The 15,055-nt window shown below is 37.5% G+C and overlaps 3 protein-coding genes and 1 long non-coding RNA gene across 10 annotated transcripts in view; 1 reads left to right on the top strand and 3 right to left on the bottom strand.

The window, feature by feature from the left end:
* Positions 1–4,367, bottom strand: part of LOC136344570 (uncharacterized) — a 28,588-nt gene extending 24,221 nt beyond the window's left edge. The window contains exons 1-2 of the long non-coding RNA XR_010732981.1: positions 4,229–4,367; positions 4,095–4,163 (exon numbers count right to left, since the gene is read on the bottom strand). This is a non-coding gene — a long non-coding RNA (uncharacterized lncRNA). The remainder of the gene's footprint in view (positions 1–4,094; positions 4,164–4,228) is intronic.
* Positions 25–2,656, bottom strand: LOC136344569 (U6 snRNA-associated Sm-like protein LSm2). The gene is made up of 4 exons (XM_066292144.1): positions 1,053–2,656; positions 922–989; positions 764–854; positions 25–277 (listed from the first exon to the last, which is right to left on the bottom strand). The coding sequence occupies exons 1-4, from the start codon at positions 1,053–1,055 to the stop codon at positions 152–154; spliced, it is 288 nt and encodes a 95-aa protein (XP_066148241.1). The 5' UTR covers positions 1,056–2,656; the 3' UTR covers positions 25–151.
* Positions 3,503–9,464, top strand: cu (curled). Of its 6 annotated transcripts, XM_066292132.1 has the most exons (7): positions 6,489–6,798; positions 7,345–7,419; positions 7,496–7,797; positions 7,857–7,978; positions 8,030–8,236; positions 8,317–8,600; positions 8,655–9,464. In XM_066292132.1, the coding sequence occupies exons 1-7, from the start codon at positions 6,728–6,730 to the stop codon at positions 8,896–8,898; spliced, it is 1,305 nt and encodes a 434-aa protein (XP_066148229.1). In that variant the 5' UTR covers positions 6,489–6,727; the 3' UTR covers positions 8,899–9,464. The 6 variants fall into 6 exon arrangements, with proteins under 6 accessions (XP_066148227.1, XP_066148232.1, XP_066148233.1 ...); XM_066292130.1 differs by lacking the exons at positions 6,489–6,798; positions 7,345–7,419 and adding an exon at positions 3,503–4,004; XM_066292135.1 differs by lacking the exons at positions 6,489–6,798; positions 7,345–7,419 and adding an exon at positions 4,396–4,537.
* Positions 9,279–14,798, bottom strand: ClC-c (chloride channel protein 3). 2 transcript variants are annotated; one of them, XM_066292123.1, is made up of 14 exons: positions 14,609–14,798; positions 13,542–13,627; positions 13,112–13,238; positions 12,933–13,053; positions 12,465–12,873; positions 11,905–12,192; positions 11,674–11,856; positions 11,406–11,620; positions 11,216–11,357; positions 10,753–10,904; positions 10,435–10,701; positions 10,217–10,380; positions 9,952–10,165; positions 9,279–9,896 (listed from the first exon to the last, which is right to left on the bottom strand). In XM_066292123.1, exons 2-14 carry the CDS (start codon positions 13,611–13,613, stop codon positions 9,806–9,808), a joined length of 2,445 nt encoding a protein of 814 aa, XP_066148220.1. In that variant the 5' UTR covers positions 13,614–13,627; positions 14,609–14,798; the 3' UTR covers positions 9,279–9,805. The 2 variants fall into 2 exon arrangements, with proteins under 2 accessions (XP_066148220.1, XP_066148222.1); XM_066292125.1 differs by lacking the exon at positions 13,542–13,627.
* Positions 14,799–15,055: the final 257 nt, after the last annotated feature.

The raw sequence follows: 15,055 nt of genomic DNA, 5'->3' as shown, positions 1-15,055 counted from the left end.
TGGTTATTGAATAAAAAACTCAACTGAAGTAAGCAAAGGAAGATTTAATGTCGGTTGAAATAAATATTTAACTTGTATACAAAATTTACCCCATGTGTGGGTGAGTCCTTAAACTAATACCAAGCAAAAAAACCACTTCTTTGAGTGAAAATTACCGAGTAGGGGCCGATGCCTCTTTTCTGGCTGCATCTTGCAACAGCTGAGTATCCACCTCATCTGCTGGCAGCTGGACATAACGAACTACTGAGCCTCTGATAAAGCAGTTTTTCACTGATAACTGGGAAAGTAAAACTGGCAGATGTAAAGTGAAATGCATGCAAATCAATAGTAAATATGTTCTATAGGTTTGAGGCAGATTGTTAATTTTTTCTCACATTTGCTTTGGGGATAAGCTGACATTCACTTGACTGTTGTCATTTATACGCTAAAGAAGAACTAAATGAATTATAGACATATAATAATGCTTAATTTGAGGACAAATTGATAAAGCCACAAGCTTGCCACCAAAGACATTCATTTTTTGTTGACTTCAAAGATATGCTTGCCATTGGTAGGTCAGTTTTTCAAGGAAGTCTAAAAGATATCTTTTCATCTTCCCACTGAAGGCTAGCTAAACTAACCTTTGGTTCCCCTTGTGCCATTATTTTTGACAATTTTCAATTCAAAGAACCAAACATTGAACTAGATATATTGAGATCATCAGACCCATAAAACCTCTACTCAAATTCCCAGTAAGTGTCAAACATTTTTATTAGATACTCACCATGTGAGGATATTTATCGGTATCTGTTACACTGATATCTGTGAGCTTGATATTCAGGTATTGGTCCACAGAATGCAGCGTTCCACAGATGCTACAATTCCATTGTTTATGTTAGATTTGCTATAAAAAAAAACGTCAAACCTTCTAGTCCGACTTACCTCAGGTCATTTTTCAGCTCAACAACCACATCTTTGCCCACAAGTGACTTGAAAAACGAATAGAAAAGCTAAGGAATTCAAGTTGAATTGTTTACTATAACGTTTCAATTGCATTTAAAAGGATTTCTTACCATTTTGATGAAATAATTATAAATTATTTTTGATTTTGCGGTAAACAACAAACTTGCCCCACGAAATCATAAGTTAGGTTAAAAACCAATCACAATTACTATATTTCAAGTAAACAATCCCGAACTACATCTATCTGCTTTTGAAGCGTTGATTCGAAAAAGACAAAGACGTTTTCAGGCGTTCTTCGACACGAAAAATACTAATTCGAACTCTGACAAGTAGATGGCTCTGTGTGTATTGCTGGTTGTCAGCGTATTAAAAAAGCTTTACCGCTGCTTTGTTAAATTTAAATATCAATAGTACATAATAATGCAAAATTTAACCGTAAAAACTGGAATATTAAATATTCCTCCCATAAATTAAATAAATTAATTGATTTTGTACTAACAACATGTAGCATTAAGTATTATAAGAGTCAATAAATGTCAGACAATAAACGAGATCATTTAAGTGAAATTCATTTAGAGCTTTTTTTTTTGGGTAAAATGTAGCCGTTTTAAATATTTAATTTAGTATAGTCACATGTGTTTATTATGCAGAAAACACATAATTAATGGTATTAATTATGATTGTGTTTATATTTATTACGTGGTAGTTCTTAATAAAAATGAATGCATGTAAAAGCCGAACGAAGAAATTTTTATTTGTTTATATTAAACCTCGTTCTAGAACCTTTTTATCATGTATTTCCTAGACTAAATTAAATTGTTATATTGAGAAATCAATATTTTACATAACACTACGTTATTTCCCAGGAATTTGAAAATTTTAACTAAATAATATTGAAATTTTAAATTAATCTGACGACTTTCAGAAGAAGGTTTAAGGAGAATTGGTGACCTTTGTTAGATAAATTTAGAAAATTAGAACGCATGCGGCTTATTATTTATGGCAAATTTATATAACATATATTGTGAACCGTAGGTTGTTGTTTTTCCAACGGGAGTTATCTGATTATTTGCGAGCTGCAAAGTCTGTTACTTCTCAAAAAACACAACCTACCGTTTTAGGCTTACAAACACTAATTTGTTAGACTTTGTGTTCATTGTGTTATCTGCGTATGTGTTTAAAGAAAGCACAGGGGAGGGGTGTCAAAAGCCGATAAACTTTGACTCAAAGATGCCCCCCATAATGGGTCGGTCGCTCTTGTTGACCTTGTTCCCTAAGGATATTCAAACGTTTACAATATACATTCTTATCAATTCTCAGTTCGTATTAGAGATAAATAGCATATTAACGGTATGCGGCAGTTCATGAGACTGTGCTGTAACTAAAAATTCATTAAGGAAAATATTCAAGGAACGTTGCCTATGTGAAAGCAAGACGTTTGTATCATTACTTTCGATGTTATTACATGACTTAATAAATAGCTCAACAAGTAAATGAGTTTTCATTGTGCATATGTGGCACCATCTATCGCCAGAGTACTAAAATTAGAATGTGTTCTTTGCCGAATTTTCAAAAAATTGAAACATTTGTTATATAAAAACAAATGCATTTATCTCTACTTACTATGCAATTGCATGCACTAAAAAACAAGCGAAAAAGAAAATAAAAACCATTGCAAATAGAGGAATCAATCTATCACTAGAAGTACTACGGTGACTAAAATATAATACGAAGAATACAACTCTACTCACCGAATTGTCAAGAAACTTTTTTTTGAACAATTTAAACTTAGACATACCCATTCTATTCATTTCACCGTGTATAACACCAACCTTTTGCTCCTAACGTAAAAGGCTAAAACTATCTAATAATAATCAACAATAATCTTTTAGGAACAAAGACTGTTGATGAGCCATTAAAAAACTATGATCCAGTAAAATTAATGCCTGTCTGCATGTGGATTGTTGCAGTGTTATCGGGTTCGCCGTCGGTCGAAGAAAGTTTCTAAATGTGCTTGTTAATTTTTAACACAACTGTAACCGATTGAAGACGACGTGTGATCAATCATAATTGACCCAATTATATAACGAAAAGGGTAAATACGACAAAGGCCGTCCTATTTAGATCAAAAAGGATTTAGCGCGGCCGTTTCGAAACAAGATTTAAGGCAACAATTAATTAGTTTTAATTGTAATTCCAAAAAGGAAAATAGTACATGCATCCCATTTGTAAGTATACCGCTTAAATTAGCGTTTTATTGTTATTACATATACAGGGTCACCTGGTGGTCGACGTTAGGTCGGTACTTAATAACACATCGCATGAAACCATATTTTTGCACACCCATTTCCGGGGAAAATCATATTCATCTCTTGGCTTTAGTGATTTATCAAATCTACAAGTCTCAGCCTATTTTCGGCCCACATGAAACGATCTGAAACCGATACAAAAAAAGACTAATTAAAAGACCATTACAGAAATATCGAGGTTTTCTTCGCGTTGCCTAAAGGTCGTTGTTAAATACTTCCGCACGGTATAAAATCACATCTGTCCGAAGTGACCGATTCAGTTTAGCGAGCGAGTTTATCAATTATAGGATCACCCAGAATCCGAGTTTCGGCTTAAAGTTAAACGGCAATTGTTACTTATACTATTATTAGAAATGGTCGTTCGATGGTGGACATTAAAATGTGTTTTCTCATTAATCAACTAGTCAATAAACTTATCGAATCGATCTTGCAAAATTGATTTACAGGTGAAAACAATATAAACGGTTAATTTAAGCGTGTCCAGCTCAGTTTTTGGCAAATTTTCGTTATGCGCACATGACTTAAATCGCGAACTATGGAGGTATTAAATAATTGTACCATGGACATAAAGACGATAAAAAAGCAACTGCACGAGATGGAAGATTTAGCCGAGACCTTGTCCAAGGTAACTCTGTTGACCGGACCGGAAGCGAAAATGCGTATCGCCGCCAAGAATGCCGCCTTGCAGCACGGATATATCAATGAGAACGAAGAATTCGTACCTCCTCCAGAAGTCCTGCTGTACTTGGTGAGGTAAGAGGTATCGCCAAGAGATACCACCATTCGCTTTTAACCTGGTTATTACGATAACTATTTAAAGTAACTACCAATTGCGCGACTTACCTAATAATAGCGTCACGATTATCTAACGAGATAACCCAAATAAATTTCCCAATAGCTTCCGTTAATTCACTAGACAGAAAGCGGTTTTTGATGTGTTATAGAGTACAGTGTCCCTGTATATGTATCGTACTTACCATTACGTGCGCTTCAATCCCATCAAACATCAATTCTTCAGCAACAGCTCTGATGTCACCAGATCAAAGACCAACGACGTTTCCGCTCAGACACGGCCGTCCACTAATGATGCCTCCCTGCGTCAGTGTTGTGATGTACTTTAGCAGACACTATCGTTATAGCATACTTTAGTGGGGATCTTAAAGAGATTTGAGTACGAAGGATTTGCATAGAGACACAAACGTTCTAAGTGGCGGAAAAATGGCGTCTAGACGGGCTTTGTTTATGTCGGCGAGGAGGTTTGAGCGATTGTTGACTTCGTTTCCAAGGTAAAGTATGAATCGTCTGACGATAGTGGATTACACACTGTTCAAGTAGTAAAGCTAAGGCAACATATTAATGGGAAAGGAAGCATCACACGGTGCTCATGAGTTCCTCGTTCGGATGGAAATTTTGTATGGGGCAACGTTGCTTTGACAAGATTTGACGTTTAAATTGACAGTTTTGAGCACTAATTTAAAATTTTCTATACATTCATGTGAGAAAATTGAAAAGTATAGAGAGTCATCATTTAAAAGGACCTAACTTTCGAGTTGATATAGCTTGATTCTGATGATACTGATCGATGGTAAATTAGATATTTGTGAAGAACGCAGGCAATGCTGTTTTCTTATCACCATAATCCCGAGAACAGAATAATGAGACGTTGCCGGTTACGTAGAGACGTAGGAGCGACTCTAACGTATTAAATGGGTTAGCCTATCAAAAACAGACGTAATGGCAACTAATTTCATAGAACCGGCAACGTTGCATTGCTGAAAATGTTTTAGGTTGATAGAATAAGACCTCATTAACTATATTTAGAATTTTCAGAAATATTATTAGTCGAGTTTTCGGTAAACATCTAATCCATCATCGACCGCGAATTAATCCACATGTGTAGATGTAAATTTTTTTGATAAAGATATAACGTAATGAATATGACAGAAACTGATTCATATGGAAGAAGTGTGTAAGAAAAATATGAACAAACAATTTATATCCATTAATAATAACAAATAATAAAACTTGTTTTAGGATTATTTTGCCAATGTCTGTCGTAAAACAAGCTTCTTTTAGTTGTTTATATTATTAATTTCTTTTGGTAGACGCTGGTAATTTTGCGAATTTAGCTCTGTGCTCTTACCTGCGTTTTACAGTCATTTACCGCTTTGCTGAACACGCATTTATCGCCAGCAATAAGTTAACTTCACTAATACTGTCTGATTCAGTCCTTTATCTTAACAAAACACTTAAAGAATAATAATAAAATTCTAAAATCTGAATACTGACAAACATGCAAATAAAAATCAAGCCGGCATTATTAAACATGGCAGACTTCTCGTTCACCAATGAAATCGAACCATAATGGCCACGTGAAATATCACTTCCGTGAAATTCCCTAATGTCCGCGGATGTCTAGGAACGCAACCCTGAATGCCTGCTTTCAGGTTTAACCGAAAAGGCCTTTGTATCCCACATTGGGAAGAATCAATGTCCTAATAAGTTAATTATGGCTTTAGGAATTGTGATTAAAGTAACAAAAGTTAAATGTATAAGGACAAATGTGGGTCCTCGAGCACATTAATGAATTGAAATTAACTGAAATATGTACGTCCCTAAAGGACAAATTAGAATGAAAATGGTGAAGGGGCGAATAAATTAAATTCTTTTCCGCTAATGGGACATTTTTCTTAAAGATATAGGTGTTTCGAATCCCCCCTCTCCCTGCAACAAAACTACCATTGGCCTTTGAACTAGAAATTCCCATTATCATTTTGTATGCAATAAATCTCGCACGATTTAAATATTTGTCGCAATATCTCTAGATAAACATCCAAAGTCTAATTTTAATGATAGCGGTAATTCCCTATGATAAAACAACTATCCTTATAACCCAAATATAAAGTTGACTGTACTGTGAAAAACACTTAGTTATTCAGAATTTTTGACAAAACAATTGTTGCAAATTAACTGAGTGAACCTTGGCATGCACTAAAGCATTCTCATTTAAAAAACTTATTACAGGAGATTTTAGTACGCAGTTTATTTGAATCGGATGATAAATGATAGAATCTGAAATTAAGCATATTAAAAAAAAGTGTGTCATGGTTTTTGTTTCACTCGGTAAAATCTTGACTACCCATTATTTAAGACCGACAAATCACAAGTAAATAATTCAGATAAATCGGCATGTTACTACACATACATGAGAGTAAGTCTTTTCCATTTGCCCTCTAGTTATACCTTCGTTGTTCACGTTTAATTCAACTAATGTTTCGTAAACGCTGTTGTTTGTTTTATCAATAAAACTGCTAAAATTAGCTCCAATCACATGATCCAGCTCCAGCTTGACGTAGTCCTACAAATGCCGGCAACCTGCGGTGTCATTGCGGATATTCTTGCTTAAAATATATTTTTAGGGAGTACGGAATAATGTGATCATACAAATATATCAATAAACAATAAATAATAAAATTATGAGTTGTGTGAAACATGACGAAACGGAGTGTGTTTTTCAAGAGGAGTTTATAGTGAATTACGTTCACCAGTGAGTCAAGAAGTTGATATTGACATATGAAATCATTAAAATGCGCAATAAACAGCTTCTCTTCTAGTTAATATTTACAAAGGGGATCCATCACCTCAGGGCAATTGCTATTTACATAATTCATTTGTTTCCTCTTACTACTCTACATTTCACTACACAACATATGATTTAAACAGTTTTAGCACTGCAATCTGCAATTGCTTTAATTACCGATTTAAGAAGTACCAGAAGTTGGGTTAATATTACGAAACTTTTGCCATTAACGGCACCTTTAATTAGACTAGAGCTTGCAAAACCCAACACTGGAAAGCAAATCTTAGTAACAGTACCTCTCTTGCAAAAACTGCCTTGATGTTTTTAAATTCTGCCGCAAGCATCAGGAAGTTTAAGTTAAAGACATGTCGTTATGCAGTGCCAGTCCTACCTACTATACATACCGGTCCACTATAGCTACCTTTATCACTGCACTAAAGCGAAGCAAGAACTAATTTTTCTACTTGTAATTTCCATCATGTTGATGGATGAAGAAAATTTTGACTTTTTTAGTGATAACACCAATAAGGTTCTCGACAATTTGGCGATAAAGAATGTGCGGGAAAAAATTACAAATTTGTTATTGCGGTGAGTTACATGTGCGCATATAAATTGGGTGTGTATTTCAATCACGACACAGCAATAATCGGGATTTTCCTTTCAGAATGGGCAGTTTCAATTCCACCCCAAAGATCCCAAACGACGATTGTCAGGACAACGACGTGATATTGCCGAAAAGCCTCAGCAGAAATGAGCTTTTGCAGTTCTGCCAGAAAAGGCCTTATGGTCAGCTGATGTTCAAAAGGGCCTTTAAGAAGGCCCCCAGGAAACTGAGTAACCATAATAACGAGAGCGACAGCTTGGGCATCAAGTTTAGGAAGATCAATGCTGTTACTGAAGCTTGCAGTGACTACATTAGCAGTCCCTACAGTCTCAGGATATTTCAATGGAACATGCTGTCTCAAGGTATGTATATAACTATAAATAATACACTTTTCTGTCTAACCTATGATTCGAACTTGTAGCCTTAGGAAAAGAAAATGATAACTTTGCAAGGTGTCCCCCAGAAGCATTAGAATGGAACCATAGGAAATACTTAGTAGTAGAAGAAATCGTGGAATACTGCCCAGACATCATATGTTTGCAAGTATGTATCAATTCGTCTGCTAATTAGTTCTTCAACAGTGACTTTAATTAGGAGGTGGATCACTTCAACTTTCTCAAGCAAGTCCTGGCCACTCAAGGCTATCAGGGCATGTTTTTCCCTAAACCCGACTCTCCCTGCTTTTACATTCACAACAACAATGGTCCAGATGGTTGCGCCATTTTCTTTAGATCTGCCAAATTTGATCTGATCAGAGCGGAAACTAGGATTTTGGAAATTTGGAGAATACAAAGTAATCAGGTGAGTTTTTCGCGATAAAATGATAGAGAGTATCTTCTGCACAAACCAACAACCGAAATTTAATCGTTTTCTTCCTTCAGGTAGCTCTTTTAATGGTTCTGAAAATCAAACAGACGGGTCAAGAAATTTGCGTGGCGACTACCCATTTAAAAGCCAAACATAGCGCCCTTTTAGCCACGTTAAGAAACGAACAGGGCAAGGATTTGCTGCAGTTTGTCGAACAAAAAGCCGGGGACAGGCCTCTTATCCTGAGCGGAGATTTTAATGCAGAGCCCGAGGAACCTGTGTACTCTACCATTTTAAAAGGAGACTCTAATTTTGCCAGTGCTTACGCTGAAGGCAACAGTACTAGTCCCAAGGATCGGTAAGGGGCAGTCACCTTGGGATATAAGCTTACTATTGGGAAGTAATTTTTTAGGGTTCCTTCTGCTAATAGAGAGCCTCCCTATACCACGTGGAAAATTCGCGAGGAGGGTGAAATATGCCACACTATTGACTATGTCTTTTACACGCAAAACAAGCTAGATTTGGAGGGGGTACTGGAGTTTCCTTCTGAAAAGGACATAGGGGAAAACAGAGTCCCGAACTTGAGTTATCCCAGCGACCATTTCTCTTTAGTGTGTGATTTCGGGATAAGGACCGAGAACGAGAGTGAAAATTGAACCGGAAAATCAGTTTTAATTAGGAAAACTATATTCCTAAGTTGGCCTTAAAACGGCTACATTATGCTTGGTGAGATTTCTTTGTGATTTTATGTTATTTAACTCGAAATTTTAGTTAGGTGAATCGGTATACTGACAAGTTCGGTGTCGTTAGGAAGGACTTACTCTTTCTGTATAATTCCTTATTTTACATCGTTACGTAAATATATTTTCCATGATTAAGAATGAATAACGTGGTCTAAAGTTAAATTTACAAATTAGTATCTTGTATCGCCGATTTATTTAAAAAAGTATTGTTTGAGCAGATGCAGGTGAATGGCTTTTTATTTAGGGAATAAACACAGACCCTGCATTAAATTAATTATCGAGAACGCCCCCGCTACAGTTATAAAAACGATTTATTATATGCATTAATCTGAGCATTCATTACAATAACATATACATAAAAATATACAGCGTGTCGTTTACATCTCTTCCTTAACAGTGCAACTTAATGTTACTTCGTACACATCGATCACAATCACTTTATACATCATTAGGGGTAAATTTCTACAGTCGTTTCTGTTTTTACCTTTCCAAGAGGAGGGGATACGGTTGAAATGTATGAAATAAATAAGGAAGACAATAGTCTGTACTTACCAACAAAGACTTGAAGGCTGATGAAAATTAATGAGTTTCTTATTGCTTTTTTTTGAATTAAATCAGGTTTCTCTTGAACTTCCATGGGTTAGGGTACTCAATACATAATAAGAGAAAATACGATCTAAATCTACTACAATATTTTACAATGGATAAAATTACTGCTAAAACAATTTAATATGTGTGCAATAGGATTGCGTCCGTTAATTGAACTAATAAAAAGTACGACTAAATTTCTTTAAAAATCATAAAAATACGAGTTTTGGGCTTAATTAAATAAAACCGAGTTCGGGTCCTCGTTATCCATCTGTTTTACATGCCGCAGGACGTCTTTTTTCGTTATTACTCCTAATAATCTCCTTTATGGAACAAAAGTATTATAAATAGCAAAACTCACTAGACACTCTCTCTTACCCATTATGCGTGACTAGAGTCTGTCTCAACCCCAATTTCCTAAACATATCCACCACCGTTTCCATGGGTGTTTGGTCTGTAATGGTGATGGGCGCCATGTCCAGGATTTTTTTCAACTTCAAAGGCGGAGGCCCTAAGGTTTGGGGCGGGTTCCCGCTAGTAAACAAAACTAGCGACTGCCCACAGATGCCTTCCACCATTCTTTTGGCGTTTGCTGCAAAATCCCAATTTTCCAAACATCCAACCACATTCACTAAAGCCTTGCCTATAGCTAAATTCAGGTCTTTCCTCAAAACAAATCCCACCAAGTATTGGGAGTCCCGAGAAACCACTACGGGATACCCATTGTGTTCTGTATCTTTTAACATTGCTTCAATATCGTCCACCGTCATGGAATCTTGAGTTATCACATTCAGAGTCTCGTTACGCCTAAAACATCACCGTTCTAACTGACTTAGTTTGGTTGGGAACATCATCATGTACTTGGGCTGCATGACGTCGGCCGCTAAACTTGTATGTTGAAATTCGTCTTTAGAGTCCAAAAACGGGTAACCGTTAAGTGCTATGTGAGCGTCGTAGATGCCTTGGCGGCCCAGGGCGTCGCCCACCCATTTACTGGCCATGGCAGCTGCCATTAGAGGCACAATGTAGCGCACCCCTCCGGTAAGTTCGAACATTATTACTACCAGGGAGACGGTCATGCGTGTGACGCCTCCGAGGACGGCAGCTGCACCCACCATGGCATATAAGCTTCAAAAGAATTTTTAAACCACTTTTACTGCGTATTAGGTAACGACTTACCCAGGCGTAATACAATCGTCCCCGCTAGAACATTCCCCGCTGAAAAACCAGTTTTTGGGATAATTGTAAGCCAATTGTTCCATGAAAATTCCCACTATACGTCCCACGATGGCGCCCAGACACAGGGACGGGATAAATAAACCACAGGGAACCTAACAAACCCTCCAATTGATCCCACATATCTGATTCACCGGGTGACACAGGGAATGGAGCATTTTTCAATTTTCTAAATTTTAATGCGAGCAGGCGGTCATTTTGTAGATTAATAGAGAGCGCGAAATTTCCTTTTTGGTGAGCTATCACAATCCGCTGTTAGGATTCAAAATGGCGACGAAAGAGACATTTTCCGAAATCAAAATGGCGGCATATTTTAAAAGCAGTGTCGTACAAGTTACTTTAAACCAGAGACGGGGCCTGCTGTATCCTATTCCGTGACCTCATCCGGTATTGTCATTTTTCTCACCTTCATGCCGAAAGTAAAAATGGTCATTATAAGCTTCAGAACTAAAGCCACGATCAACAGCCACATGGCTTTATAGACCCCTGGGCCTGCAGCAGCTAAATCAATGGCAGACTTCACGTTTGTAAAATTTCGGTTGTAGTCGCTGAAGAAGCACAATTTACCCAAACGCATTCAATTTAACCATTCTTACCATATGGGGTCCGAATTCGCAATGCCACACTGGCTGAAAAGCAAGTAAATCAGCTCGCTGGTATTCATTCTAGTATAGGGATTCGGGAACGCTATAAGGGCAGTCAAAACTGTGACGACCAGAACCTCGGTCACTGGGTATTGGCCTAGTTTCGAGTACTTTCTGAAGCGGCACCAATAGATGTTGGCTTTAATGAATATCGTGGCAATAACTCCCTGCAAAATATAAAGGTGTTATTGGGGTAAAAAAAGCTATGTTTCTTTTTTACTCCAATGACGCCTAAAGCGATGAAAGGTATTAACTCGAAGAAAATCCAAGGCTTGTTGTACTCAACGTAAAAGAGCACAGAATGCTCGTTGCCGAATGGGTTAATCGATCGGAGGATGAAGGCTGCAATTAGGGCGCAAAAGAAGGACCTCCACAGGGTTTTAAGAGGGAAATAGTAGCTGACCTAAATGAAGTCATCTATACATTAAGCTCAAAAGCACGATTATTATACCTCTTCTAAACTGAAGAGCACCCCTCCTATAGGAGCCCCGAAAGCTACGGACACTCCGGCAGCTGCCGATGCGGACAAAATCTCTCTCTTTTTCGCTTCGTTACGACCATATTTAGGGAAAAGGTATGACAGAATATTGCCTATGGCGCAGGCAATATGCACCATAGGGCCCTCTTTACCTAAACTGAGACCTGCTGACACTGAGAGTATTAAACCGACGCTTTTGATGAGCAAAGTCCATTTGCCCAAATAGCCGCGGATGATGAAGCCGCTTAGGATGGTCTTAATCTAGAGAAATTGCTGTATTTTACTTATACGTGTTCCTTATCTTAAAATTCTATTTAATAAGGGTTCGGGCTAAATTTTTGACGCTTTCGACAAGCGACAAAATGAACCAAAAATTGCGGTGTAAACTTAACTTAATATGTCAACTACAGCCATGTAGATTAATATGTATAGTGAGTTGCCTACATTTACGTGTCTCGTACTTGAATATTCGGTATGTTTACATCGTTGATAATGATTCTAAGAGAACAAGTTTTTGGTCCAAAGCTACTCACCTCAGGTATACCCGAACCACAAGCATACGGGGCAAACATCCTAACCAACGAGGCTGAAAGAGCGGCAAAAAGCAACGCCAACGTGGTATAAATGAGGTACGAAATTATGTAGGGTCCAGCTCCGGTTTTGGCCTGTCCTAAAACCTCGGGCCATGTGCGCCATTGTGAGCAGTTCCCCGTCTCGAAGCTGGTCTCGTTGGACCAGCAGCACTGCTCCCGATTGAACCAAAAGGCCTGGGCACAAATGCCAAATTTCAGATCAGTCATCCAAGTCGCACCGATGTCAATCACGCCGGCCACAGTGCCGGTGCACAGCCCCACTAGGAGTACGCACAACCATCCCGACCAGGCATCGTGTGCCCCCTCAATTAGATTCCAAAAGGAGTCCTGTTTTTTTTTTACTATGTGCCTTGAAATTACAAGAAAAACTTGACAAATCTGACAACGTTTTGAGTCGTGAGAGTATACCTATGACGCATGCGATCCCTGGCGATATCTCTCTGCCAGTCAATTGTGTGGAAATCGTCATACTGCCCAATTCCAGGGATGTCAGTAGAAGCATCCGTCATGCCCCCATAGGACACAGAATCTATAATTTATAGTAAAAGATTACTCACTAGTTCAATCTCAAATACTCTGAACCTCACAATGTGAGATGCCATCATCATCTGTTTCGAGTCTCGTGGGTCTATGGTGATCCCCGTTGCTGGTGTTAATGTCAATCATTTCGTCATCCGCGAAGGGACGAGGGTTGCTGTGGTTACCGTTGATATGCTAAAATGCAACGAAAATCAGCATGTTTTTTTCAGTCCGCAGATAAACTCTTGTAAGTTGATGTTTGGAAGCCAATGTGAATGCCTCTGAAAGCGGGCCAGTGGGGGCGCGCTCCTCAAAATCAATATTAAGGCCTGGATTGATTCATCTAGATTTGCCGTGTTGCCACGTTCAGCGTTATCTCTTCAGAGGAGGGGAGAGGTATCAATTATATGGTTGAGCAGCCATTTAAAGGATACCTCAGTGGCAAGGTCGCAGGTGTGATTAAAAAAATTAGCAAATAGGAAATTACTGATTACGTACCTTTTTATTAACAGCCTGATAGGTAGAGGATTGCTGAGGTCCAGAGGTGCGCTTTAAAGGAAATTTTTCCATGTTCCCTTAAAAAACTAAAATAAAATGTCCTCTAATACATGCTGGTCATGCCAATTACACATTGATTAAAACAACAAACATCAAACAAAAAAAATCACATTGTAATGGAACAATTCCCCAATAATTCAGAGCGGAAAATGTTCAGAAAGTAGTAAAATATCCTAAACTTGGTTTGTTAGGTGGCATTGAGTGACTGTACAGACAAACGGAACATTAAATGAGAAGTAAAATCGCAAATGTTTCAGTTTATTGTTGATTCAGTCCCAAGTAAAACAATAATACAGGATTAAGCAATAAACCACTAATTAGAAAAAGCATCAGTTAATCAGCTGTTCTTCTACCATCAAGGATGCAGTATGATAACGAGAAGGGAATCTGAAAACATTCCTGAGTATTCACTCACACTAATCTTGAAATCAACATATAGAAGTCTATTGCAGAGTCATATCCTTCTAAGTCCAAGTGCAAATCCTCAAACAGCAATTTACAGAATTTACAATTTACTGCCCAATAAACTTGCAAGGTGTATACCTTGAAGATACTGAAATCTTACTCCCATAATAAGTCAGTAATGGGTGGATTGAGTCTAGAGCTAGTAGCTTGAGACAACTGTTACATTACATATTGTTGGTCTGTCAACCACTTAATCATATGCTTGATTGGCATAGAGGAAGTAAGCAGAAGGTCTTAGAATTATTTCTGAAGTATTTCTAGAGTGAACTCAAGCACTGAAGGATTTATATTTATAACACACTTTAGCTTTATTTTAATAGGAAGAATCTATTATTTGGACATTATTTTGGAGACACCCAGTATATAGATATTACCAAGAAAACTGTACATATGTAGAATTCACTTAATTATTGCAATGAAGTGTCTGCTAATGCTAATGGTGAAAGGAGAACAAAAACAAACACAATTTCTCTCAGTATCTTTGCAACGGTACCCTCTGTCCGCCTCTGACTATGACTAGAATTCCCCTTTTGTGTACTTACCATTTTTCTCCAAAATACACCTGAAAAATTCTCCAATTTACGCAGTTTTCACATACCTAATTTATTACACCAAAACTATGAATTTCGAAAAACGGCTAAGAATAATAATTATTTAGCTTTTTGGAGATGACGACGAATGGTGATATTGGTGACGAGGATTAAAGAGGAGGAGAGGAACAATTGGGGAGACTTTTGGAGGATGGAGTGATGTCAGATGTCTGTACATTACGTTCGTTTCAGAACTTGCAAAGTCAAGAAGTAAGTTATCGTCTAAGATCAGTATTAGGCAGAAGGAGAAGGATACATACTCGTGAAGGTTGATGGAGAATATAACGATAGTATATTAACATGTGATATTCACTTATTAAAACCCTAATTTCCCGTTTGAAGACATATTGCATTAATTAAAGGCAAAATTTCACATTGAAGCAAAAGTATTATTTAAAT

The sequence above is a fragment of the Euwallacea fornicatus genome, chromosome 17, assembly GCF_040115645.1.
Source record: "Euwallacea fornicatus isolate EFF26 chromosome 17, ASM4011564v1, whole genome shotgun sequence".
Lineage (NCBI taxonomy): Eukaryota > Metazoa > Arthropoda > Insecta > Coleoptera > Curculionidae > Euwallacea > Euwallacea fornicatus.
This window is presented reverse-complemented; position numbering and strand designations above follow the sequence as displayed.